At 43.0% G+C, this 24,981-nt stretch overlaps 1 protein-coding gene and 1 pseudogene across 1 annotated transcript in view; both read left to right on the top strand.

The window, feature by feature from the left end:
• The window catches only part of DNAAF4 (dynein axonemal assembly factor 4), a 40,193-nt gene that overhangs the window by 5,679 nt on the left and 9,533 nt on the right, over nucleotides 1-24,981 (top strand). Inside the window, exons 4-8 of the mRNA XM_040968553.1 lie at nucleotides 3,339-3,567; nucleotides 11,054-11,199; nucleotides 13,445-13,554; nucleotides 17,529-17,682; nucleotides 23,171-23,276. Of these exons, the coding sequence (XP_040824487.1) occupies nucleotides 3,339-3,567; nucleotides 11,054-11,199; nucleotides 13,445-13,554; nucleotides 17,529-17,682; nucleotides 23,171-23,276 (745 nt within the window). The remainder of the gene's footprint in view (nucleotides 1-3,338; nucleotides 3,568-11,053; nucleotides 11,200-13,444; nucleotides 13,555-17,528; nucleotides 17,683-23,170; nucleotides 23,277-24,981) is intronic.
• Nucleotides 20,886-22,024, top strand: LOC121148480 (annotated as a pseudogene).

Here is a 24,981-nt window from a genome sequence, read left to right as displayed (position 1 = left end):
CCCACACGCAGGTGCAGGGTCCCAAGGCTTTGGGCCGTCCTCAACTGCTTTCCCAGGCCACAAGCAGGGAGCTGGATGAGAAGTGGAACTGCTGGGATTAGAACCGGCAGCCTGGTGTGTGCAAGGTGAGGACTTTAGCCACTAGGCTACCGCACAAGGCCCTACTTACTAATTTGAAAGAATTACAAAAAGATGGAGAAGCAGACAGATGGACACACAGAAAGAAAAAGATACACACACACACACACACACACACACACACACACACACACACACACACACACACACGTACATACGTAGATCTTCCATTCTCTGGTTCACTCTTCATGTGGCCTTCAACCATTTGGGTTAAACCAGGCCTGAACCAGGAGCTTCGTGTGGGTTTCCCACATGGGAGGCATGGACCCAAGCAGTTGGACTATCTTCTGCTGTTTTTCCCAAGGCATTAGCAGAGACCTGAACCAGAAGGTCAATACCTGGCACCCAAGTTTGCACCCAGATCAGATGCCAGGGATGCCAGTGGCAACTTAACTCCAGTATGCCATGACGTTGACCCCTAACTTTCTCTCTTTAAGTACTTTTCTGACTGATTTATATAAGTGGTTTCTTATCTTTAATTCTCATTTTGACAGAAGTGACTGAAAGAATCTGTAATTATTTTATTTCTCTGAGTTTCCCTCAATCTGATTAAACTTCCTTAAAGCAGTCATTTGAATTCTGCATCTGGCAATTTGCATATGTTGGTTGCTGACTGCTTTTTAAAACTTTATTTTGTTCAGTAGGTGAGGTCATGATTCTTTTCAGAAGATGTCTTGATTCGTGCGGACATATGGCATCGGCTGTGCGTTGAAGGAGTATCAGTTTGCTCCAGTCTTCATAAATAGGACTGCCAGAAATTCCAGGCGGGTCTGTGTGCACTTCTGCTATGTCAGCACCAGATGGCAGTCCTGAGACAGGTCTGCCGCGTGTCTGCTTGCTGTGTTGTTGCTGCTCAGCATTTGTGGGAGTCTTATCCCAAGTTTGTCCCAAATCTGCATGGGATGTTAAAACCCCTCAGGTTAGAGGTTAGAGGCCTTGTCTGCTGCTGGAATTCTTGGTGTGTAAAAAAAAAAAAAAAAAAAGATTGGTGTGTTGGGGCCCGGCGCAGTGGCGCAGTGGTTAAGGTCCTTGCCTTGCACGCCCGGGATCCCATATGGGCGCCGGTTCTATCCCGGCAGCCCCGCTTCCCTTCCAGCTCCCTGCCTGTGGCCTGGGAAAGCAGTCGAGGACAGCCCAAAGCTTTGGGACCCTGCACCCGCGTGGGAGACCCGGAAGAGGCTCCTGGCTTCGGATCGGCATAGCATCGGCCCGTTGCGCTCACTTGGGGAGTGAATCATCGGACGGAAGATCTTCCTCTCTGTCTCTCCTCTCTGTATATCTGCCTTTCCAATGAAAAAAAATAAATAAATAAAAATAAAAACAGTGTAGCCTTAATGTAGCTGCATTTTATTCATCTTGATTGAGGCCATTTCTTTTTTTTTTTTTTTTAATTATTGCATTTTTTTAATGGAAATTCAGACATACAGAGAGGAGGTGACAGAGAGGAAGATCTTCCGTTTGCTGATTCACTCCCTCAGTGGCCACAATGGCTGTAGCTCAGCCAGTCTGAAGCCAGGAGCCTCCTCTGGATCTCCCACAAGGGTGCAGGGTCCCAAGGCTTTGGACCGTCCTCGACTGCTTTCCAGGCCACAGGCAGGGAGCTGGATGGGAAGTGGAGCTGCTGGGATTAGAACCGGTGCCCATATGGGATTCCGGTGTGTTCAAGGCGAGGACTTTAGCCGCTAGGCCATGCTGCCGGGCCCTCTCTTATATAATCTTTCACTTAAATTCTGACTCATTATAGACTCATCCTGAATGAGGCTCAACTGCAAATTTTCCCTTTTCGTTTACAACTGAAACTGCCACTCTTAACTCGCCAAAACTGTTGATTTTTCACTTTACCACACCCAGAAATGAGTCCTCTCATTTTGCCACCAACAGTGCTGGGTTCTTTGAGCCAGCTTCATGGTGGTAAATGTGCCAGCCAGGTCATTATCCTAGCTAGAAATGGGTGGTTGGTTGCAAGCACTTTTTTCCCCCTAGAATAAACTCTTCTGTGTTTGCATTGTTTTCATTAATCCCCAGTAATATAAAGTGGCTTTTTTTTTTATAACTTTACCCAATATTATCCTTGATAATACCTGTTGTTATTTTTTCTAATAACAATTTACCAATGAGGTATGAAATTACATAGGGCCCACTGTGGCTAAAGTCCTCACCTTGCACGTATCAGCATCCCATATAGGCACCAGTTCTTATCCCGGCAGCCCTGCTTCCCATCCAGCTCCCTGCTTTTGGTCTGGGAAAGCAGTAGAGGGTGGCCTAAAGCCTTAGGACCCTGCCCCCCCCCACCATCCCCCCTGCCCCCCCCCCCCGAGACCCGGAAGAAGCTCCTGGCTCCTGATTGGATCAGTTCTGGCCATGTGGCCACTTGGGGAGTGAATCCTCGAACAGAAGCTCTTCCTCTCTCTCCTCTCTGTACGTCTTTCCATTTAATAAATAAATAAATCTTTCCATTTAATAAATAAATAAATCTTGAAAAGCTGAACCATATTGTAGCTCTGAAAAAAAAATTTTTGTTATTGTTGATTTGAAAGGCAGCAAATCAGGGAGCCAGAGAGAGATGGAAAAGGAGAAATATCTTTTATGCACTGGTCCTTTCTCCCAAATGAGAGAAGGATAGAAAGATCTACCTGCTGGCTTTCTCCTCTAATGACTACAATTACTGGAGCTAAATCAGAGTGGGCATCAGTGAATTAGCAAATAGAAGATCTTCCTCTCTGTCTCTCCTCCTCTCTGTATCTCTGAGATACAGAGAGTCTGTATCTCTGACTTTCCAATAAAAGTAAATCTTTTTTTTTTTCTTAAAGATTTATTTTTATTATTTTTTTCATTGGAAAGGCGGATATACAGAGAGGAGAGACAGAGAGGAAGATCTTCCGTCCGATGATTCACTCCCCAAGTGAGCGCAACGGGCCGATACTATGCCGATCCGAAGCCAGGAGTCTCTTCCGGGTCTCCCACGCGGGTGAAGGGTCCCGAAAGCTTTGGGCCGTCCTCGACTGCTTTCCCAGGCCACAGGCAGGGAGCTGGATGGGAAGCGGGGCTGCCGGGATTAGAACCGGCGCCCATATGGGATCCCGGGCGTGCAAGGCAAGGACCTTAACCACTTGCGCCACCGTGCCGGGCCCACGAATTTCTTTGTTAAGAATACTGCTTTTTGGATCTCTTAAAGTATTTCTTAATTATTACTTTTACAGATTGAAGAAGAAGAGAGGAAGAAAATAGAGAGTATTAAAGACAATGAACGGAAAAAAGCAACTGAAGAATTGGAAGCCTGGAAAGAAAATCGAGGAAAAGCTGAAGAGAAGAAAAAAATTCAGAAACAAGACAAATTATGCCAAAAGAAGCAAATGGAAGAAGAAAGGAAGAAATTCAAACATAAAAGTCTTACTAGAAATGTAGCACCCAGCAGTCTCACCCCGAAAGGTACTGTGATTACTTTAATTAATTTTCTGGGAAAGTGAGTCCTGTTGGTGAGCTGTATACTCATGTGATGCTGTTCTGTTTATTTTTAAAGGTGTATTTATATATTTATTTATATGTTTGAAATGTGGAGTTAGGAAAGAAAGGGATCTTCCATCTGCTGGTTCTGACTGCAACGCTGGAACTAGGCCAGCCTATAGCCGTAAGTGGGCAACTTTTCAGGTTTTAGAAACGTGTTTGACAAAATCCGTCACGCGTCTGATAAAAATTTTTCAGGAAATTAGCAATAGAAAGGATCTTTCTGATAAGGACTTTGTTCATGAGACAAACAGCAAATCTATTAGCTGAGGACATTTTTGGTATTTTGCCTCATACATCCAGTAAGTCAAGAATATCCAATTTCCGGCCCAGTGCAGTTATCTCGCAGCCAAAGTCCTCGCCTTGAACACACCAGGATCCCATATGGGTGCTGCTTCTCATCCTAGCAGCCCCACTTCCCATCCAGCTCCCTGCTTGTGGCCTGGGAAAGCAGTTGAGGATGGCCCAAAGCCTTGGGACCCTGCACCCACATGGGAGACAGAGAAGAAGCTCCGAGCTCCTGGCTTTGGCTCCGTGCAGTTCTGGCCGTTGTGGTTGGTTGGGAAGTGACTCAATGGACGGAAGATCTTCCTCTCTGTTTCTCCTTCTTTTCTGACTTTCCAATAAAAATAAAATAAATTAAAAAAAAAAGAATATCCAGTTTCACTGATTCTATCCAACAGTGTACATGAGGTCCTAATTACTATATTAAAAGAAGAAGAAATGAAAGACATAAAGGTTAGAAAGAAATAACACTATTGGGGTTAGTGCTGTAGCATATGAGGTGGAGCTTCTGCCTGAGACACTGTGGAGTTGGGGGTATAAGGCTGGGTGGCAGGGATTTTACTCTTAGCAACAATAGTGATAAGGGAGTTTCTTAACTGTTAGCATAACCGCTATATTTGGCTTCTGTAATCATTGCTTGGCTTTGCTGCCTGAAGAGCAGGACTGATGCCATGATAGGCCTAAGGTCGGGGAGTCGGCCTAAGTCTCACTTCTCTTCAAAGTTGCATTTTCCTCAGAGTGATGGAGTGGACGGGGGAACAACCTTGGAGATGGACCAGTCAGGGGCAGCCACACGTCTGCAAGGGGAATGTGGTGTGCACTGGTACGGGTTGCATGGGAATGTGGCCTACACTGGTACGAGTTGTACATGACCGAGATAAAGACTGCACAGCATAGGGAGGGAATAAAAAGAGTCTGCAAGAGACCAGCGGGGTCCTTGTCAAGACTCCACTGCGGTGGATGAGACATGGACCCCAGCTCAAGCTAGCAATAAAGTTTCTTTGCTTTTGCATTGTTGCATGTGGAACCTGTCTGTCCACAGTTCGGGGATCTTTTGGGCTTAACAGTACCAGCATCACATATGGACGCTGGCTCAAATTCCAGCTGCTCTATTTGCAAGGCAACTCCCTGCATATGGCCTAGGAAAGCTGTGAAGGGTAACTCAAGTTCTTGGACCCCTGCCCTGGCTGCTGGTTTTGGACTGGCCCAGGTTAGACTGTCGTGTTCTGTTAGAGAGTGAACTAGTGGGTGGAAGCTGTCTCTGTCTCTCCTTCTCTGTATATAATTCCACCTTTCAAATTAAAAAAAAATTTTGTGGGGCCCGGCTGCATGGCCTAGCGACTAAAGTCCTTGCCTTGAACATGCCAGGATCCCATATGGGCGCTGGTTCTAATCCTAGCAGCTCCACTTCCCATCCAGCTCCCTGCTTGTGGCCTGGAAAGCAGTCAAGGATGGCCCAAAGCCTTGGGACCCTGCACTCATGTAGGAGACTTGGAAGAAGTTCCTGGATCCTGGCTTTGGATCGGCATAGCGTCGGCCGTTGGGCTCAGTTGGGGAGTGAATCATCGGATGGAAGATCTTCCTCTCTGTCTCTCCTCCTCTCTGTATATCTGACTTTCCAATAAATAAATAAATCTTGAAAAAAAAAGTTTAAAAAAATTTTGTGAATGAAAGAATTTTATTAAAATAAGTAAAACTGTATATTTGAAGATAACTAAGCAGAAATCTCTAGAAATATCCAAAATTGGTGCTATAAATAAGTGAATTTAACAAGGTTTAAGCATATAAAATTGTTAAGGCCTTCTGTAAGCTTATTTACCAACACCTGAAAACTGGAAAATTATATAGTCATTTTATAATAGTACTATGAAACAACCTATTTAGGAATGATCTTTTTTTAATATATATATATATATTTTAAAGATTTATTTTGTTTTTATTGGAAAGGCAGATATACAGAGAGGAGAGACAGAGAGGAAGATCTTCCATCCGATGATTCACTCCCCAAGTGAGCGCAACAGCCGGTGCTGCGCCGATCTGAAGCCAGGAGCCTCTTAGGGTCCCAAAGCTTTGGGCCTTCCTCAAATGCTTTCCCAGGCCACAGGCAGGGAGCTGGATGGGAAGCGGGGATGCTGGGATTGAACCGGCGGCCATATGGGATCCCAGGGCGTGCAAGGCGAGTACCTTAACCACTGCGCCATCGCGCCGGGCCCATATATATTTTTTTTAATTTGGAAAGTCAGATATACAGAGAGGAGGAGAGGGAGGAAGATCTTCTTCTGTCGGATGATTCACTCCCCAAGCGGCCACAATGGCTGGGGCGGAGCCAGTCCGAAGCCAGGAGCCTCTTCTGGGTCTCCCACACGGGTACAGAGTCACAGGGCTTTGGGCCGTCCTAGACTGTTTTCCCAGGACACAAGCAGGGAGCTGGATGGGAAGTAGGTCAGCTGGGATTAGAACCAGCGACCATATGGGATTCTGGCATGTTGAAGGCAAGGACTTTAACCACTACGCTATCACACTGGGCCCTATTTAGGAATAAATTTAAGCAAAATATAATGTGTAATAGCTGAAAGGTGGAGAATAAATTATTGAGGGATATTTAAAAGGACTCACATGAGATATGGTATGTTTGTAAATTGGAAATTCGTTTTGGTTAAAATGCTGCTTATCTTTACTTTGATTTATAAATTCAATGAAATTTTAACAAATTCCAGTAAGATTTTGATGAGTTAATTTTTTTTAGTTTTTTTTAAGAAGATTTATTCATTTTTATTAGAAAGACAGACTTACTGAGAGAAAGAGCTTCCGTCCACTGGTTCATTCCCCAGATGTCCTCAACAGCCAGAGCTGATCTGAAGCCAGAAGCCAGGAACAAGGAGCCTCGTCTGGTTCTCCCATGTGGGTGCAGGGTCCCAAGGCCTTAGCCCATCCTCCTCTGCTTTTCCAGACCACAAGAAGGAAGCCAGATGGGAAGTGGAGCAGTCAGCACATGAGGGGAGGCTGAGCCAGCTGAGCCATCATTCCAGGCCCTTTTAGTTTTATGTTTATTTATTTGAGGTGGTGGTAGAAAGTTCCCACCTGCTGCTTCGTGATGTCCACAATGGCCAGGGCGTGGCCAGGGCCTAAGCTAGGAAATGGGCACTCAGTCCAGCTCCCCTACATGACTGACAGGAACTCAACCTCTTCCAGCATCGCTGTTCCCTCCCAGGGTCTGCACTGGCAGGAACCTGCAGTCTGGGGCTTCAGTCCAGAGTGGAACCTAGCGGTTTATTGTGGGGAATGGGCATTTTTGCCACTAGACTATCTGTCTCTGATAAGTTCATGTAAATGATCTAGAATACCGAAAGTAATTTTTAAAAATTAGAACAAAAAAAGGACTTACTCTACTTGATTTGAAGTGTTAGCATCAAGGTATAGTAGCGGAAACACTGTGGAGCTGATCAAAGAATAAACAAGAGTTCACAAGAGCAGAGCAGGGCTGGTATACTGGAGCACTAGTTCGAGTCCCACCTGCCTCACTTTTGATTCAGCACCCTGCTAATGTGCCTGGGAAAACAGAAAGTGGCCCAGATACTTGGACCCCTCCCAGCCATGTGGGAGATGCAGCTGGCACGCCAAGCTTCGGCCTTCAGCCTGGCTCATCTCCAGCTGGTGTAGACACTTGGGAAGACACCTGTTTCTTTGTCCTCCTCTCTGTTACTCTCTTTCAGATAATAAAAATAAATAAACCTTTAAAAAGAAAAAAAGAAGAAAAAGGAGGGCCCAGTGTCATAACTAAGTGGCTAAATCCTCACCTTGCAAGCGCCAGAATTCCATATGGCTGTGGATTTGTGTCCCTGCTACTCTGCTTCCCATTCAGCTCCCTGCTTCCCATCCAGCTCCCTGCTTGTGGCCTGGGAGGGCATGAATGACAGCCCAAAGCCTTGGGACCCTGAACCCATGTGGGAGACCCAGAAGAAGCTCCAGGCTCCTGGCTTTGGATCGGTGCAGCACTGGTCGATGTGGTCACTTGGGAAGTGAATCATCAGACAGATCTTCTCTGTCTCTCCTTCTCTCTGTATATCTGACTTTGTAAAAAAATAAATAAATCTTTAAAAAAAAATTAAAAAAAATAACAGAACAGTCAACAGAAAACTGGATCAGAAACAGAGCAGCCAGGAGCTCAAACTAGCATTCTGAGACTGGATGCTGGCGTGGCGAGCAGCAGTTTGTCCTGTTATACCACAATGCTAGGTCCTGTTGAACTAGTTTGGACTTACTTAGCGATCAACTTGTTTGCCTCTAAAAACTTGGTGAGAGGAGAAAGGAGCCTACAGTTTCTTCTTCTTTTAAGATTTATTGATTTTTATCAGAAAGGCAGATATACAGAGAGAAGGAAAAACAGAAAGATCTGTCCGCCGGTTCACTCCCGAGATGGCTGCAATGGCCGGAACTGAGCCTTTTCAGACACAGGAGCCAGGATCCCCTTCCAGGTCTCCCACGTGGGTGCAGGGTCCCAAGGCTTAGGCCCGTCCTCTACTGCTTTCCAAGGCCGCAGGCAGGGAGCTAGATGGGAAATAGAGCAACGAGGACAAAAACCTTTATGGCATCTTGCTGTTTGCAAGATGAGGATTTAGCCACTGAGCCATCACCCCAGGCCCAGGTGCCTACATTTTCTAGGAGAACTAGGTACTCCTGAAAATATGGGCTAAATGTAGGTCTGAAGGAAATAAGAAAATTGGTTGAAAGAAACAGAATAATGTGTCTTGGAACAATTTGGTAACGTAAAGGGCCAAAGAAAACGAAAGAAACAGTGTTCTCAAAAATGAAAACACATTTTAATCATTAAACCAGAACACAGGGCCCGACACAATGGCTCAGTTGGTTAAGTCTTCCCTTGCAAGTGCCAGGAACCCATATAGGCGCTGGTACATGTCTTGGCTGCTCCACTTCAATTTCAGTTTCCTGCTTGTGGCCTGGAAAAGCAGTGGAAGATGGCCGAAAGCCTTGGAATCCTGCACCCACATGGGAGACCCGGAAGACACACCTGACTTCTGGCTTGACTCAGCTCCAGCTGTTGTGGTCATTTAGGGAGTAAAGCAGTGGATGAAAGTTCTCTCTGTCTGTCCTCTGTGTAAACCTGTCTTGCCAATAAAAAATCAATAAAGCTTAGGAAAAGAAATAAAATGGAAATGAGTAAAATAAAAATGTAAATACATGGTTAGACTATGACCAAGAAAATAGTTCAGGAAATTGAACACACTAATGAAGGGATTTAAAATATGAAAGAGAAAGCAATTAGAAGGGGCAGGCATTTGGCCTGAGTTGCCCATGTCCCATGCCCGTGGTAGAGTGCCTCGGTGGAATAGCTGACTCTGACTCCTGGCTCCCGCGTCCTGCTGTTAGCGTAGTCCCTGGGAGGCAGCAAGGCTGGCTGCTGTGCTTGGCTGCCCCTGGTTCCCAGCTTCCTCCTCCAGCCTTTAAGAATATGTGGAAAATTCATATTTCTCTCTCTCTGTCTGTCTCCTCCCCTACCTCTGTTTTTCTTTCTCTTTCCCCCACCCATCCTCTCCCTTTCATTATTCCTTTTCCTTTCAAATAAATAAATTACTAAAATATTGTTAATATTTTTGGTATGCTCTCCACTGTTTTTAGAAAGCCCAGCCTTTTTACATTTTTGCCCTCCAAATTCCCAATCTTGTCACTTTTCATGTTCTAGAACATTTCTTTGTGTAATTTACTTAGAAAAGCTGGTTAAGTGATGTGGATTGAGTCACCACATACCTGGAAATTGCACTCATAAGTAAGCAATAATTTACTTGGGTATAAAATTCTTGGGACAGTATATTTAGATAATTCAAGCTAACCACTGTAATAAAGAGATCTAAAAATACAGATGCAACAGGATAGCCTTTCGGTGCTCTGTAATATAGCAGTTTGTACTGTACAGTGATTCATGTAGGTTTGGTGGATGACTCAGTACCATAAGGCCATCCCGGCTGGTGCGGTTCCCCTCTGCCATCACATCGCTTGGCTGCCATCTCTGGGTCCAGGAGACCATTTTCCATGCTCACCTCCTAGGAAGTGGCTACTCAGCCACTGTCACAGGTTTTGTTGCTGTTGCTGTTGTTTGTTTTACTGGTCATTCTTTATTATTGGTTTGTTTCCTGTCAGTAATATTGTTGCGTGTTGTTTTGCTGCACATCTTCCACCCACCCCCAGTTTTGATACTTACATTTTTTTATCATAATCTTGGATACTTTTATGGGTTATTTTAAAGCTACATTTCCTCTCTTTTAGACTAGCATAGATTGATTGCTACTCTTAGGTTGTTTTCTTTTATATGTATATTTATATGTGTAGATCTGTTTTTGTTTGAAAAGCAGAGCTACAGAAGTGCAGAGATGGACAAAGAGATCTGTCCTCTCACTCACTTCCCCCAAAGGACTGCAGCAGCCAAGACTGAGGCAGGTTGAAACCAGGTGCCTGAAATTCCATCTAGGTCTCCCACCAGGGTGGCAGGGGCCCAGGCACCTGCTCATCTTCTGTGCTTTCCTAGGTGCGTTAACAGGGACCTGGGTCAGAGGTGGAGCAGCTGAGACTGGATGCGGCAGGCACAAGGAATACTGATATGACAGACATCACGGGCAGTGGTTCGATGTGCTATGCCACAGCTCCAGTCCCCTCTTACATTAATTTTACAACCATGACACCTAACCACTATTATAATATCATGTAGGTTTCCATTTGTAGCCTTTGCCTAGTGTCATTAGATCTCTGTAGTCGCTGAAAGGCTTCTATATGGTCTCAAGGACATATGTAGGAGACATTGCTGTTGGTGCCTAAGTAAACAGAAGTGCTGCTGGCCAAGGTGCCTTGGTCTAGGTGCCTGTCTCAGGTTGGTATAGCGTTGCTCAGGGCGTCCTCCTGTTTATGATGTGACCAGACGCTGTGGCAGAATAAAGGTAGAGTAGCGGGAGTCACTGACGGAAGAACAGACAGCTACCTGCCATATTATCAGAGATGGACAGTCTGTTCCTTCTTGCTGAAAACACTTCTGGCTTATTTGGAATTAGCTTCAAAGTCAGTTTGGCACACTAAAAAGTGTGAAATAAGTGACATTTGCTTACCATCATTTTTGAAGGGAGAGATTCAGGCAATATATTCTTTGAGAAGTTAAAGGAAGACAGCATTCCTGCTCCTCGCTCTGCTGGCAGTATCAAGATCAACTTTACCCCTCGAGCATTCCCCACAGCTCTTCGTGAATCTCAGGCAGCGGAAGAGGAGGAGGTACATCCATTTGCTTTCGTTATAATTGCAAAAAAAAATTGTTGTATTTGTATTTTATCTGTTGACTCTAACATTGGTTCTGAAATAAATATTGGTTATACTACAGGTACTGTCATAGTATATGTTAGTATTTCCTTAAGGTGTATTTTGCAGATATTTTGATTCTGTAATACTGATGACAACATATTGATTTAGTATGTAGTATTGTTGCTTATTAGATATATAGGGCCTAGCATGATGGCTCAGTGTCTGAGTCCTCAACTTGCATGCGCTGGGATCCCATATGGACGCGTTTGTGTCCTGACTGTTCCATTTTACATCCAGTTCCCTGCTTGTGCTCCTGGAAAGCAGTAGAGGGTGGGCCAGAGCCTTGGGACCTTGCGCCTGTGTGGGAGACCTGCAGGAGTCTCCTGGTTCCAGGCTTTGGATTGGCTCAGCTCTGGCCATTGCAGTCATTTGAGCAGTAAACCAGTGAACTTAAACTCTTTCTCTCTGTCTCTCCTTGTCTCAGTCTTTCCAATAAAAGTCAATACATCTTCAAAAATAAATAAATAAAAGAGATAAAATGTTAGTCACTTATTTGATAAAATACATCATTATAGTAGATTTAGAAATTTTATAGAAGTATGTGTTTTGGAAGAAGAGAGATTCATTAATTGTTGTTAAAATATTATTAGTAACAGGTATTTCTAATTTGACATTTTGGAATTAGGCATCTTTCATTGATTTATAAATTTCTGATTCTTGGATTACAAATATTATATCTTAGTTATATAGTTTTTTTATTTATTTGAAAGGCAGGGGATCCACAGAGAAAGAAAGCCAAAGAGAGAAAGAAGGAGAGAGAGAGAGAGAGTCTGTCTGCTGGCTCACTTTCCACATGACCACAATATCCAGGCAAGGAGCCAACCCATGCCAGGAGTCAGGAACTCCATCTGGGTCTCCCACCCGGGTGCAGGGGTCCAAGAACTTGGGCCATCTTCTATTGCTTTCCTAGGCGTGTTAGCAGGGAGCTGGGCTGCAAACAGAGCAGCCAGGACTCCAGTCAGTACTCATGTAATGATGGTGCTGCAGGCAGTGGCTTAACCTGTTGTACCACAATGCTGGTGTCATCAAAGAATTTTTAATTAAATCTTTTTTTTTTTTTTTAAAAAGAAAGATTTGTTTATTTGAAAGACAAGGTTGACAGAGAACTGATTTGGATACCAATCCCATCGCAGGCACTGCATCTTCACGATTTCATCTAAACCTAATTACTAAGGTAAACACTTAGCCTATCACTTAAGATGCCAGACAAGGGGTCGCAGTATTGTGGTACAGCAAGTTAAGCTGATGCCTGAGAGACCGACATCCCATATGAGCTCTGTGTTCAAGTCCCAACTGCTCCATTCTGATCCAAATCCTTGCTGGTGCATCTGAGAAAGCAATAATGGCGCAAGTGTTTGCAAGGCTCTGCTGCCATGTGAGAAGCTGGATGGAGTTCCCCGCTCTTGGCTAAATCCTGGCCATTGTGGCCACCTGGGCGGTGAACCAGCAGATGGGGGTTCCCTTTCTCTCTCCCGTTCTCTGTCTATAGCTCCTTAAATAAAAAACTCTAAAAAAAAAATGGACACTGGACATCACAGCTACGACCCATATACTGATTATCATTTCTGACCCCAGCTTCCTGGTAATGTAGGCAACAGTGCTGGCTCGAGTCATTGGGTCACTGCCACCTAAGTGGGAGACCTGAATTGAATTCCTGGCATTTAGCTATGGTTCCAGCCAAGGGCCGTTCAAATATTCAGGGAGTAAACCAGTGAATGGGAGCTCTCAAATATTCTAGGGGGGAATATGTTTTTAAAAGGATAAATTATATAAAGTAAATAAACAAACCTGAATCTTTCCCAAAAACCCATCTCCAAATACCATTGTGTGGTTGAGGCGTCAGCATATTTTGGGGATGGGACAGAAACATTCAGTCCATAACAATGATATTTCCATTGGAGAAAGAGGAACAATTCTAGGAGTTGCTTTTAATAAAAAGACTTATGTGTCTGCTGTGGCCTGGGCATGCTTCAGCTCCCAAAACTGTACGTGCTGGTGACATGATCTCGGAATGTTGTGATGGTATTATGAAATAGGTGATGTTTAGTATGTGTGATCCTGGGACTGCCACTTGTACAGTACCCAGCCTCAGGTATTTTGTTATAGTGACATAAGATGGACCAAATTTGTCCTTCCTAAGTCTCAGTTTTCCTTTCAGTGGCTGCACAAACAAGCTGAGGCACGAAGAGCAATGAACACTGATATTCCTGAGCTTTCTGATTTAAAGGAAGACGAAAAGAATCCAGAGTGGTTGAAGGACAAAGGAAAGTAAGTGTGTGAATTCTGGCCGTGACACTTGTCTGTAGATGTCGGTGCTTATCACACTCTCTGGGTGCTTTAGCAGGTGAGTTTGTCCGTATGTATGTTATTAGTGCAAATAAGTAAATTAGGTCAGCAGGACCTCTATATTTAAAAGTTAAGTATAACAAAGATTGTTAATATTTAATCTGAGCACTTCCTAATATCTCTCTTGTAATGTAGGATTTCTTAAAAACCAAAACTTCTTTGATTGTTCAAATTCATTTTTTAAGATTTATTTATTTTTTATTGTAAAGTCAGATAGATACACAGAAAGAAGGAGAGACAGAGAGGAAGATCTTCTGTCTGATGATTCACTCACCAAGTGACCACAATGGCCAGTGCTGCACCAATCCGAAGCCAGGAGCCCAGACCATCCTCTTCCATGTCTCCCACACGGGTGTAGGGTCCCAAGGCTTTGGACCATCCTTGACTGCTTTCCCAAGGCACAAGCAGGGAGCTGGATGGGAAGTGGGGCTGCTGGGATTAGAACCAGCGTCCATATGGAATCCCAGCATGTTCAAGGCGAGGACTTTAGCTGCTAGGCCACGCTGCTGGGCTCATACTGTGTCTTATTATTAAGAGTCACATCTGGACCTTACACGGTAGCCTAGTGGCTAAAGGTCTCACCTTGCATGCACTGGGATCCCATATGGGTGTGAGTTCTAATCCCAGCAGCCCTGCTTCCCATCCAGCTCCCTGCTTATGGCCTGGGAAGGCAGTCAAGGATGGCCCAAAGGCTTTGGGACCCTGCACCTGTGTGGGAGACCCAGAAGAGACTCCGGGCTCTTGGCTTCAGATTGGTGAAGCACTGGCCGTTGTGCTCACTTGGAGTGAATCAATGGATGAAAGATCTTCCTCTCTGTCTCTCCTCCTCGACATATATCTGACTTACCAATAAGAATAAATCAATCTTCAAAAAAAAGTCACATCTACTTTTCAGAAAATGTAAGTATAGCTTAGATTGTTTTATTTTCTTATGAAAGCATTTTTTCTTTTGGAATTAACATTGTACCAGATAGCTTTGAACTGAGAGCATCTCATATAAAACAGTCTAGGTACTGTAATGTATGTGTGTGCATGGTATGATGTTATTTTACAGCTGTACTTAACATGATTTGGACTTTGTAAATATCTTTTAATAGCTACCTTTTCACACACTTGTAATCATATTAAGTACATGCGTCATTGTTCTGTCCCTTTTAAAATATTTATTTCTATTTTATGGTACAGCTCTGTAAGTTCTGGGATCCCATCCCCTTCCCCAAATCCCCACTTCCTCACTACTGATCCCCTTTAGTATTACAGTGGGTAGTAGTCCATCATTCTGCTATTGAAGTGTTTCCTGACATTGTTCATTCCCTTTGACATTATTTTGCTTGAATTTTAGTGGGTTTTGTTGGGCTCTATATTGACCATACGCTTCTTTGACCATATTAGTGTCACCTCAATCCCATCTTCAAATCTCTCTAACGCAGTTTATAATGTGAGAGAAGTAATTAGGTCTTATAACTACCATCTAGTGCCCACCATCACATTAGTGTTGTTACAGAACATTAATTGCTAAGGCCTGAGGAAGCAACAGCAGATAAGCCACGTGCTTGAGCCCCTGGCGCCTCCTATCTGGGAGACCCAGATGGGGTCTTAAGTTCCTGGCTTCTGATTAGCCTCATCCTAGCCAGTCCTGGCCATTCCGAGGAGAGGGCCAGCAGATGGAAGAGCTCTTCTCTAACTGTACCTCCCTCTTTGTTTCTATGATTTTACCCTTCAAATCAGTAAATAATCTCAAAAGTTCCATGAGGTAAATCTTAGTTGGATTGATAGATAATTTAAGGGTCAAAACATATAATGCAGTAATGTAGTCAGTTTACTTCCTGCTTGCGAGGTCAGTGTCCTACACTGGAACACCAGTTTGATTCCTGGCTATACCACTTCTGATCTGGTTTGCTGCTAATGTGCCTGGGAAAACAGCAGAAGATGACCCAAAAGGTCATCTCGTGTAGTAGATCTGGGTGGAGTTCTTGACAGCTACCGCCCCTAACATGGCTGAACCCTTACCCCTGTCGCCACGTGGGGAACCAGTGGATGAAAGAATTTTCTTTCTCTGACCCTTTGCCTTTCAAATAATTAAATAAATCTTTGTAAAAACTCACTTGCTATAGTAATGCTAGTATCTGAACTTTTTTTTCTCTGAGTGCTAGGTTTTGTAGTGTGTCTAATACCCTAGTCCTTTAAAGATCGAGGCTTTGTTTTGTGTTTGATTTACCTTGTTGCTCAGGATAATTCTGCTTTTGAAACTCAGTTTAGTGTACAGCCTGTGACATTCTTACAGGCTTCTCTAGTCCCAACTTGAACTAGCCTGAATTCCTGTATATTTGCTTTTTCTGAGTTTTCTGTAACTGCCTTCCATCTGCTGGTGTAAATAGCTTTTTACTTTATGTTGAACTTTTTGAAGTTCCTTGTTAGCTCCTTGTTACCATCTTCTCCCAGTGCAGTACACACTTCTGTTTGTCAGATTGAACTTCTTCTGAGCACTTGGGTTTGGATCCATTCCCTGGCAAGTACTGTGATGGACTAGCCTACTGTGGTTTTATGGACACTGCCAGAAGACAAGGGGATTCAGAGACAAAGGGCTTTATTATTCGAGGCACAGCAAGAAACCTGAGCTTTATGTTCTTTTTCTTTGGCGCACAAGTTCCACAAGGCCTGAGGTAGGCCCAGGAGGATGCTGTGCCTACAGTGCTTTTGTCATAGCTGAGGGAAGCCAAACTTAGTGTCATTTTTCATAAGAATGTTGCCAACAACTCTGTTAACTTTAGCCCTGTAAGGACATACTGTCTTAATTATAGTGAATAGCAACAAACAAACAAAAAATTCTGTTTACCCCACAGGAAGATCCATATGCTATGCTGTGTGGTTGGAAAGATAGGCCTGAAGACCTGCATTTTGGCACAGTGAGCTAAGCTGCTGTCTGCAATGCTGGCATCACATGTCAGTGTGTTAAGTTTGAGTCCTGGCTACTGTGCTTCAGATCTAGTTCAAACATTATGTCTGAGTATCTGTGGCTTTGGAACTGTACTAGCAGCTCTCTTGAGCCTCCAGGTCACAGGTGGCAGTTCATAGGACTTAACCTCTGTAATTGTGTGCATCATCTGTCATAATAAACTTCCTATGTATCTGCATACTCGCGTGTCTACAGTAGCAATATGTTTTGAGAAATATGTCATTAGTTAGTACTTACAGAAATGAAGGTGGCTACAATGTCACTAGATGATACAGTCTAACATGGCGAAATGTTATCCAGCACACCCTGTGCTTTTCTCTGGAGAACTGTAACAAGTCCAATAGCCATTAAGCCCTACATTGTTGCTTTATTGTGCATCATGCTTTCTCTTCCTATGTTCTTAGTGCTGAGTCGTTGTGCCTTTGTGCAAGCCCATGACTCTGGCTCTGTTTGTCAGGAAATTTATTGGCTTATGTAACAAAAAAGTTAAATTGCATTCTACCTTAACTGTATTACAAAGGATGCAGTTTCTTTCTCTCTTTTTATTCCTTACGTAGTCCTAAGTCAACTTTAGTTTAGTTCCTCTTCTGGTGTTGAAATGATCAGCAACAATTTGGGCTACATGATTTTTATTCATATAAATCAAGGGGAAATGTTTTTGTTCTCTAACCTTAGAACCAGTTATGAAGCCTTATTCTCAATAGACTCAGGTCTATTCACAAGCCCATCCCTCGATCAGTCATTGTAGAAACTTCTGGTGGCCATCATTGGTGTGAATGTATTTGCTGGTGAATATGACAAAGACATGGGGCTGTTGTCACCAATCTTGTGAATGCCAAAGGAGGAAAGGCATTGGCTCTACTAAATATTCCGAAGCATAATTTCTGTGTGTTTTGTCTTCGCGATCTTTTCTCTTGCTTTTCTGTGTTTGTCTCATTAGCAAATTGTTTGCAATGGAAAACTATCTGGCAGCCATCAATGCATACAACTTAGCCATACGCCTGAACAATAAGATCCCACTTTTGTATCTGAATCGAGCTGCTTGCCACCTAAAACTAAAAAACTTACACAAGACAATTGAAGACTCTTCTAAGGTATGCCAGGTATTTGTTTTATGTGGTGCTTTGAAATTCTTATTTTCTTATTATTTGTTTAAATGATAAAATAAACTTTGTTAAAATAATTGAGATACAGGTGCTGGCACAGTGATATATCTGGCTTTGCTTCCATCTGCAATGTTGACATCCCATTTGAGTGCTGATTTGAGTCTCTGATGCTCCACTTCCCATCCAGCTACCTGTGTATGGTCTGGGAGGGTACCAGGTGCTGGCCTATGACATTAGACCATTTTATCCACGTGGGAGACCTGGAGGAGGCTACTGGCTTCAAACCAGTTCACCCCCAGCCATTGAGGTCATTTGGGGAATGGGCCAGTGGATGGAAGATCTTTGTCTCTACTTCTCTTTGTGTAACTCGGCCTTTCCAATAAATAATAATAATAATAACAATAATAATAATACTTTTTTTAAGTTGAGATAGAAGAATTTCAGGAATTGTGTTGCTTATTATATCTCTTACCTATTTTTTTTAAATGAACAAGCAGCTTATTTTTTTTGAGACTTAAAATTAGAGACTCCCAGCAACTGTTGTCTTGACATAGCTGTTGAGTTTCATAAAGAAATTTACAAGTGGTTTTCAGTTTTGCTTGTCTTTAAAGAAAGAGATAGGTTTATTTTTATTGGAAAGGCAGATTTAGAGACAAGGAGAGACAGGAGAGGAAGATCGTCCATCTACTGGTTCACTCCCCAAATAGATGCAATTCCCAGAGCCAAGCCAGTCCAAAGCCAAGAATCAGGAGCCTCTTCCAGGTTTTCCATGTGGGTGCAGGGTCCCAGGGTGTTGGACCATCCTCTGCTGCTTTCCCAGGCCACAACCAGAGAGCTGATGGGAAGTGGAGTAGCTGGGTTACCCATATGGCATGCTGCTTCTTTGAAGTGGAGGATTAGGCAGTTGAGCCATTAGCAGGGCCTGCCTTTTTTTATTATTAAAGTTTTGCAGACTTAATGCAAGATACAAGGAAGAAACTGGGTATTCCCTTGTTATTTCTAAGACTTTGTGGAAAAGAACAGCTCCTTTTTCAGTTTTCCCTTTTCAGGATCACTTATTATATCCTTAATTTGCATTAGTAGCATTTCTTCTTTTATAGAAGATTTGTTTATATTTGTTTATATTTATTGGAAAGGCAGATCTACAGAAAGGAGAGACAGAAAGATCTTCCATCTGCAGGTTTATTCCCTAAGTGGCCACAGCAGTCATAGCTGAGCTGATTGGATCCAAATCCAGGAGCTTCTTCTGGGTCTCCCACATGGGTGCAGGGTCCTAAGGCTTTGCATCACCCTCTACTGCCTTCCCAGACCACAAGTAGGAAGCTCTATTGGAAGTGGAGCAGCCAGATGTGAGCCAATGCCCATATGGGATCCTAGTAAACGAGGGGGATTAATCCATTGAGCCATTCTGTTGGGCCTACCATTACTAATTATTTCATGTGAAAGTCTTCAACTTCTGCAGCTTTTTCTTTTCAGTCCTAACAATGTAATATTGTATAAGAATATTACACGCAAAATCTCTTACATGGCTACTTGAAATTTAGGGTGTTCCTTGTGCTTTGACCTCGTAATATTTTTATGATCCAGTTTTCCTTTGAGTAATATAATTTTTAATGGATTATATATTTTTTAAATATTTATTTTTATTGGAAAGATAAATTTACAGAGAGAATTTTAATCTGTTGCTTCACCCCCTAAATGGCCACAATGGCCAGAGTTAGGTTGATATGAAACCAGAAGCTAAGAGTGTCTTTCTTGGTCTGCCGCTGGGGCTCAAGAATTTGAGCTATCCTCCACTGTCTTCCAGGTGGTAAGCAGGGAGCTGGATGAGAAGGGGAGCAGCTGGGCTACAAACTGGCACCCACAAGGGATGCTGGTGCCACAGTCAGAAGATTACCTGTTAAGCTACTATGTGAACCCCAAGTAGTGTAAATTTGTGCAAAAATATTTGCTGAATGAATGAGCTAAACCACCCAATTGGAAAACAAAAGATTACAAATGCTACTTCATTATTCCTGCTAATAGATACAACTGCAGAAATTTCAAGTGCAGGTGCTATGTGGCTCAGGTTGCGCTTTCTGTTTGCAGTGCTGTAATCCCATATGGGCATCAGTTTGAGTCCCAGTGGATCCACTTCCAGCTGATGTGCTGGATCCACTGCTGATGTGCTGGGAAGGCAGCAAAAGGTCTCCTAACTCCTTTACCCTGCATTCATGTGGGAGTTTCAGAAAAACTCCCAGCTTGGGGCCAGCACTGTGGCTTAATAGGCTAATCCTCTACCTTAAAGTACCAGCATCCCATGTGGGCCCTGGTTCGTGTCCCAGCTGTCCATGTCTGATCCAGCTTCCTGTTTATGGCCTTGGAAAGCAACGGAGGATGACCCAAGTCCTTGGAAACCTCTGCCCATGTTGGTGATCCAGAGGAAGCTCCTGGCTTCAAATCAGCTCAGCTCTGGCTGCTTGGAAATGAACCTGCAGATGTAAGATCTTCTCTGTGTCTCCTCTCCCTGTAAACCTACTTTTCCAGTGAAAATAAGTGAATTAAAAAAAAATAAAAACTCCTGGCTTTTGACCAAGCCACCTCCAATCATTATGGTGAACCGGTGGGTGGAAGATCTCTGTTTCTCCTTTGTGTAATTTTGCCTTTCAAATAAAAACAAGTAAATCTTCCCAGTCCCCCCATTTCCATTGGAAAGGAAGCTTTCCAAAGAGGTGGAAAGAGAGAAACATCTTCCATCTGCTGGTTCACTCCCTAAGTGGCTGCAGTGATCAGAGCTGATTTGATCCAAAGTCAGGAGCCAGGAGCTTCTTCTGGGTTTCTCATGCAGGGGCCCAAGGATTTGGGCTATCCTCCACTGCTTTCCCAGGGCACAAGCAAGGAGCTGGATGCAAAGTGGAACAGCTGGGGTATGAATGGATGCCCATATGGGATGCTGACCCTTGGAGTGGAAGATTAGTGAGTTTAGTCACTGTGCTGGCCCCAAAATAATCAAACCTTTAAAATAAAATTTCAAATATGAAGTTGAGTCATCAACTTTGAGGGGCTGTGAACCCTGTATAGCAACAAATGAGCAAGTCCTAGAATGTCAGGATGCAGCCGCCCGGGTCTGGAAGCGCATGGCCCTAGGTCATGGTCCTGGAAGTGCTGGTCCCCGAGGAAGCCCTCCTTGTCCTGCCCATGCACCCACAGCCATGCACCCGCGGTGCCCAGAGGGTTTCGATGGCTTGGACTACTGGGGTGGGACCTGAAACGAGCAGGGCTTTTGGCGGTGCTTTCCCTCTGATTCAGAGCTGGGGCAGTGGGTGAAAACTCTGACATGCCAGGCAGCCACAACTGCACTGAGGCGAAAAGCGCCGTATGGTGTGCATTGGGCCTCAACGCTGCACGAGGAGGAGCCCTTTTCTAGCGCTGGCACGGGAGCATGCGGGGAGCAGGCCCAGAACAGCGAAAAGTTGACTAGATTTCCTGGATTTGGTATTGGACTTGCAAGTCTTTTTACAGAAAATGTACTGACCCATCCTTGCATTGCTCTACGCCGATGCTTGGCATTATCACCTCATTCCATTTACAGTCATTGGTATTATGTACAGCTTCAACAAAACTCAGGGACCAAAAATCTTGTGAAAAGGAATTGGAAGTACATTTATTGTCCAAGGAGTCACTCTTGGAGTTGAAGGCGTAATTAGTGAATTCACACCTCTGCCTAGGGAGGTTTCATACAAACGAAATCCTAAACAAATAAGAGAACACCCTCTACTGAAATCCCTAACTTATATAATAGCAATGTCTTTTTATTCAGTAAGTCTAATGGAAACAGTACAAAGTGGAATAATTTGAGATCATGCGGCCTATTGAGATGATACAATCCTATTAAAGGCCGGGGAGTGCCTCAAACAGGTGACTTCTTCTGCTTCTTTGCTTGATCCTCCCCACAGCGCTGTGTGATGTTCTTCATTACGTCATCAGCTTGATCATTCAGAGGTGGCTCTGCTGGTTCTAAAGAGAAAGACGTACAATAGCCACATAGTTGAGAGCACTAGCCCTGTGCAGAGTATGTTGGATGCTGATTTTCCAGAGCTTAATGCTAACTTGGCTGCCAGTCTTTGTTCTGACATTATACTTTTCCCATTGGAAACAGTTTTGCACGGCCTTCACATTGAAGGAACACTCACAGTAATTGACAACAATGACCTTGGCTATGAAGAGAAAGAGCGCTAAGGCAGGAGGAGGGAGTGCTTGGTTTTTATAAAGGGTACAGCATACACTGCATGCAGCTGTCTTACAGATTACCAAAATTATTTACTCTACACTTCTTAAAAGTAGCATTTGAGATTTAGATTCCATCACTGGCTGGCCCAGCAGGAAAAGTCTGGACAATCTGCTATGAAATTGTGAGGGATAAAATGAAAGACTGGGGAGGCAGGATGGGTTGAAAAGTGAACCTGGCAGAAACAGTGCATTCTCATTATGTTGACTCTTCATTTGTTTTTAAAATTACACACACACATAGGTTTTGGATCAGCCTGTTGAAAATTTGGAAGCTCAATAAAAGTTAAGCCTGTATGATTTAAATGTTAGCTAGCATAGCACTTTTGTTGAAGTAACAATGATACTGAACAGAAGCAGAAGTTTATCATCTATGTAAGCAAAATTTCATAGCTTAGAACCTGTTTCATGTTTATTTTGCCTTTTAGATTGTTATTGTAGTATCAGTTTTACCTTTAAGAGAATCAATCCTGGCATCATTGAAAAGGACTAAGAGTATTAGATTTGGTATCTGTAAGGATTCAAGGGTTGCAGTTTACATTTATATGTAACTATTTTCATAGCTATATGTGTGTATTTTATAAAACCACTTATGCACCAACATATAACTTGGAAATTCCTTCATCTTTACAAATTCTGCATTCATAGATCATTTTTGTTGCATAAAATGAAGTCATATGCTTTCTGCTTGAGTATCAGAATAAAACATCAAAAATCAAGGGAACCTCCTCCCCCTGCAAATTTAGTACAATTTAGCACACTTGTCCATATGTGAACCCAGTATTTAAATGCCAACAGCTTAAAATTTAGGATACATTTATAAAGATTGGTATGCTTAACTAATTATATGAATTATCAGGCTATTTTTTAGAGCCATTTGTAAGAAGAAATAGAATCAAGGCATCTATTACTGTTTCCACTTTTACAAATTTTGGTCTGAAAAGAACCTCACTTGCCTTTTATTTCTGAGTAACTTGTCTTAGAACAAAATTAAAATACACCTGCAAATTGTAAAAAACAAACAAACAAACAAAAAGAGCAAGTTCCTAAATTGATAGACATCACTATAAATATGTATTTGATAAATTCATTTTTCAAGTAAACAAAACATTTAGCTGAGCAATGTTTAAAATTTTTACTATAATTTTGCTTAAGTTTAAATCGGGAAAATGATGTCTGTCCCTTGTTGATTATATATACAATTTTCAAGGCACTGGAATTACTGACCCCACCTGTTGCTGACAATGCCAATGCAAGAGTGAAGGCACATGTACGACGGGGAACAGCGTTCTGCCAGCTGGAATTGTATGTAGAAGGTAAGGAGTTGGTAGAAACATTTGAAGCTCAAAGTTATACAAATGTCATAGGAATTATCGAAGGGCATGGCTTTTTTTTTTTTTTTGGACTAGATTTTTTGCATCTAATTTGTTCTTTGTAATATATCTGAATAAGATACATGATTTTAAAATTAGATCTTAAAACATCCACTGTAGAGAATAGGTATGACACCAGCCCACATCAGACTTTCCTGCAGAAAGATATTATATGAGAAAGGGCATAAGGGGTTCACTTGAGATAATATGAAAATTTTAAAATATGCCGCTTTTGTCATAATGTTACACACATACTAATGATACCTAAGCTCAGAATAATTCTTTTATCCAATGCAGGGGCATTGCTTCTGTTTACAATAGTAGTGAGGTCCAGAATTCAGCCCTTTATGTTTAGAAATCATACCATTTTACTGTTTTAGTTTTTTTAATTTTAATTTTTTAAGATTTATTTATTTTTGTCACAAAGTCAGATTTACTGAGCGAAAGAGAGACAGAGAAAGATCTTCGTCTGCTGATTGACTGCCCAAGTGGCCACAGCAGCCGCAGCAGAGCCAATCTGAAGCTGAGAGCTTCTTGCTCGTCCTTCGAGTGGGTGCAGAGTCCCAAGGCTTTGGATTGTCATCTACTGCTTTCCCAAGCCTCAACAGGGAAGGGAAGTGGAGCAGACAGGATATGAACCAGCACATGCAGGATCCCAGTGCATGCAAGGCGAGGACTTTATTCACTAGGCTGTAGCACCGGGCCGTAATTTTTTAACGTATTTCTGAACTATTTTTAGTTATTCATGTTATCTCAAACATAATTTAACATCCAGAGTTTAATATATATTTTATGTTTATATTTAATGTACCTTCTTCAGCAAGTTTCCCTTTAGTTTCCCTTTACTAATGGCCTAGAGGCCTCCTATGGATGATACCTTGCCAAGAATAGACTCTAAATAACAAAGTTTTTTTTTTTCTTTCTGATTTTGTTTTTAAATATGGTTCCAATCAAAGCATCTAATTTAGATTTTATGGTCCATACCTGTTATAATGTCCTTGAATCCAATTAATATAAAAATGGTTGGGCATGGTGGCGTGGCCTAGTGGCTAAGATCCTCTCCTTGAATGCGCCAGGATCCCATATGGGCGCCAGTTCTAATCCCAGCAGCTCCAATTCCCATCCAACTCTCTGCTTGTGGCCTAGGAAAGCAGTCGAGGACGGCCTAATGCTTTGGGATCTTGCACCTGCGTGGGAGACCTGGAGGAAGTTCCTGGCTCCTGGCTCCCGGCTTTGGATAGGCACAGCACTTGGGGAGTGAATCATCGGACAGAAGATCTTCCTCTCTATCTCTCCTCCTCTCTGTATATCTGACTTTGTAATAAAAATAAAATAAGTCCTTGAAAAAAGATAAAAATGGTTAATAAATTGTGAAGATGAGACTCCAATTAGGTAGTACAGATTTGGAGCCCTGTTTGGGCTTAGAGAGACCCCCAGCTACATGTAACTCCCAATCTTCTAGCATTTAAGAATATAATCGGAGGAGCTGGCATGATGGTTGACCTGATTAATCCTCTGCCTGCATTCTATGTGGATGCTGGTTCGTATCCCAGCTGCTCCACTTCCCTTCCAGCTCCCTGATGTGGCCTGGGAAAGTAGTAGAACATGGCCCAAAGCCTTGGGACCCTACACCCTTGTGGGAGACCTC

The sequence above is a fragment of the Ochotona curzoniae genome, unplaced genomic scaffold (genome assembly GCF_017591425.1).
Source record: "Ochotona curzoniae isolate NIBS_2020 unplaced genomic scaffold, NIBS_Ocur_1.0 scaffold_4701, whole genome shotgun sequence".
NCBI lineage: Eukaryota > Metazoa > Chordata > Mammalia > Lagomorpha > Ochotonidae > Ochotona > Ochotona curzoniae.
Note: the sequence above shows the minus strand (reverse complement) of the source record. Positions and strands in the feature narration are given on the sequence as shown.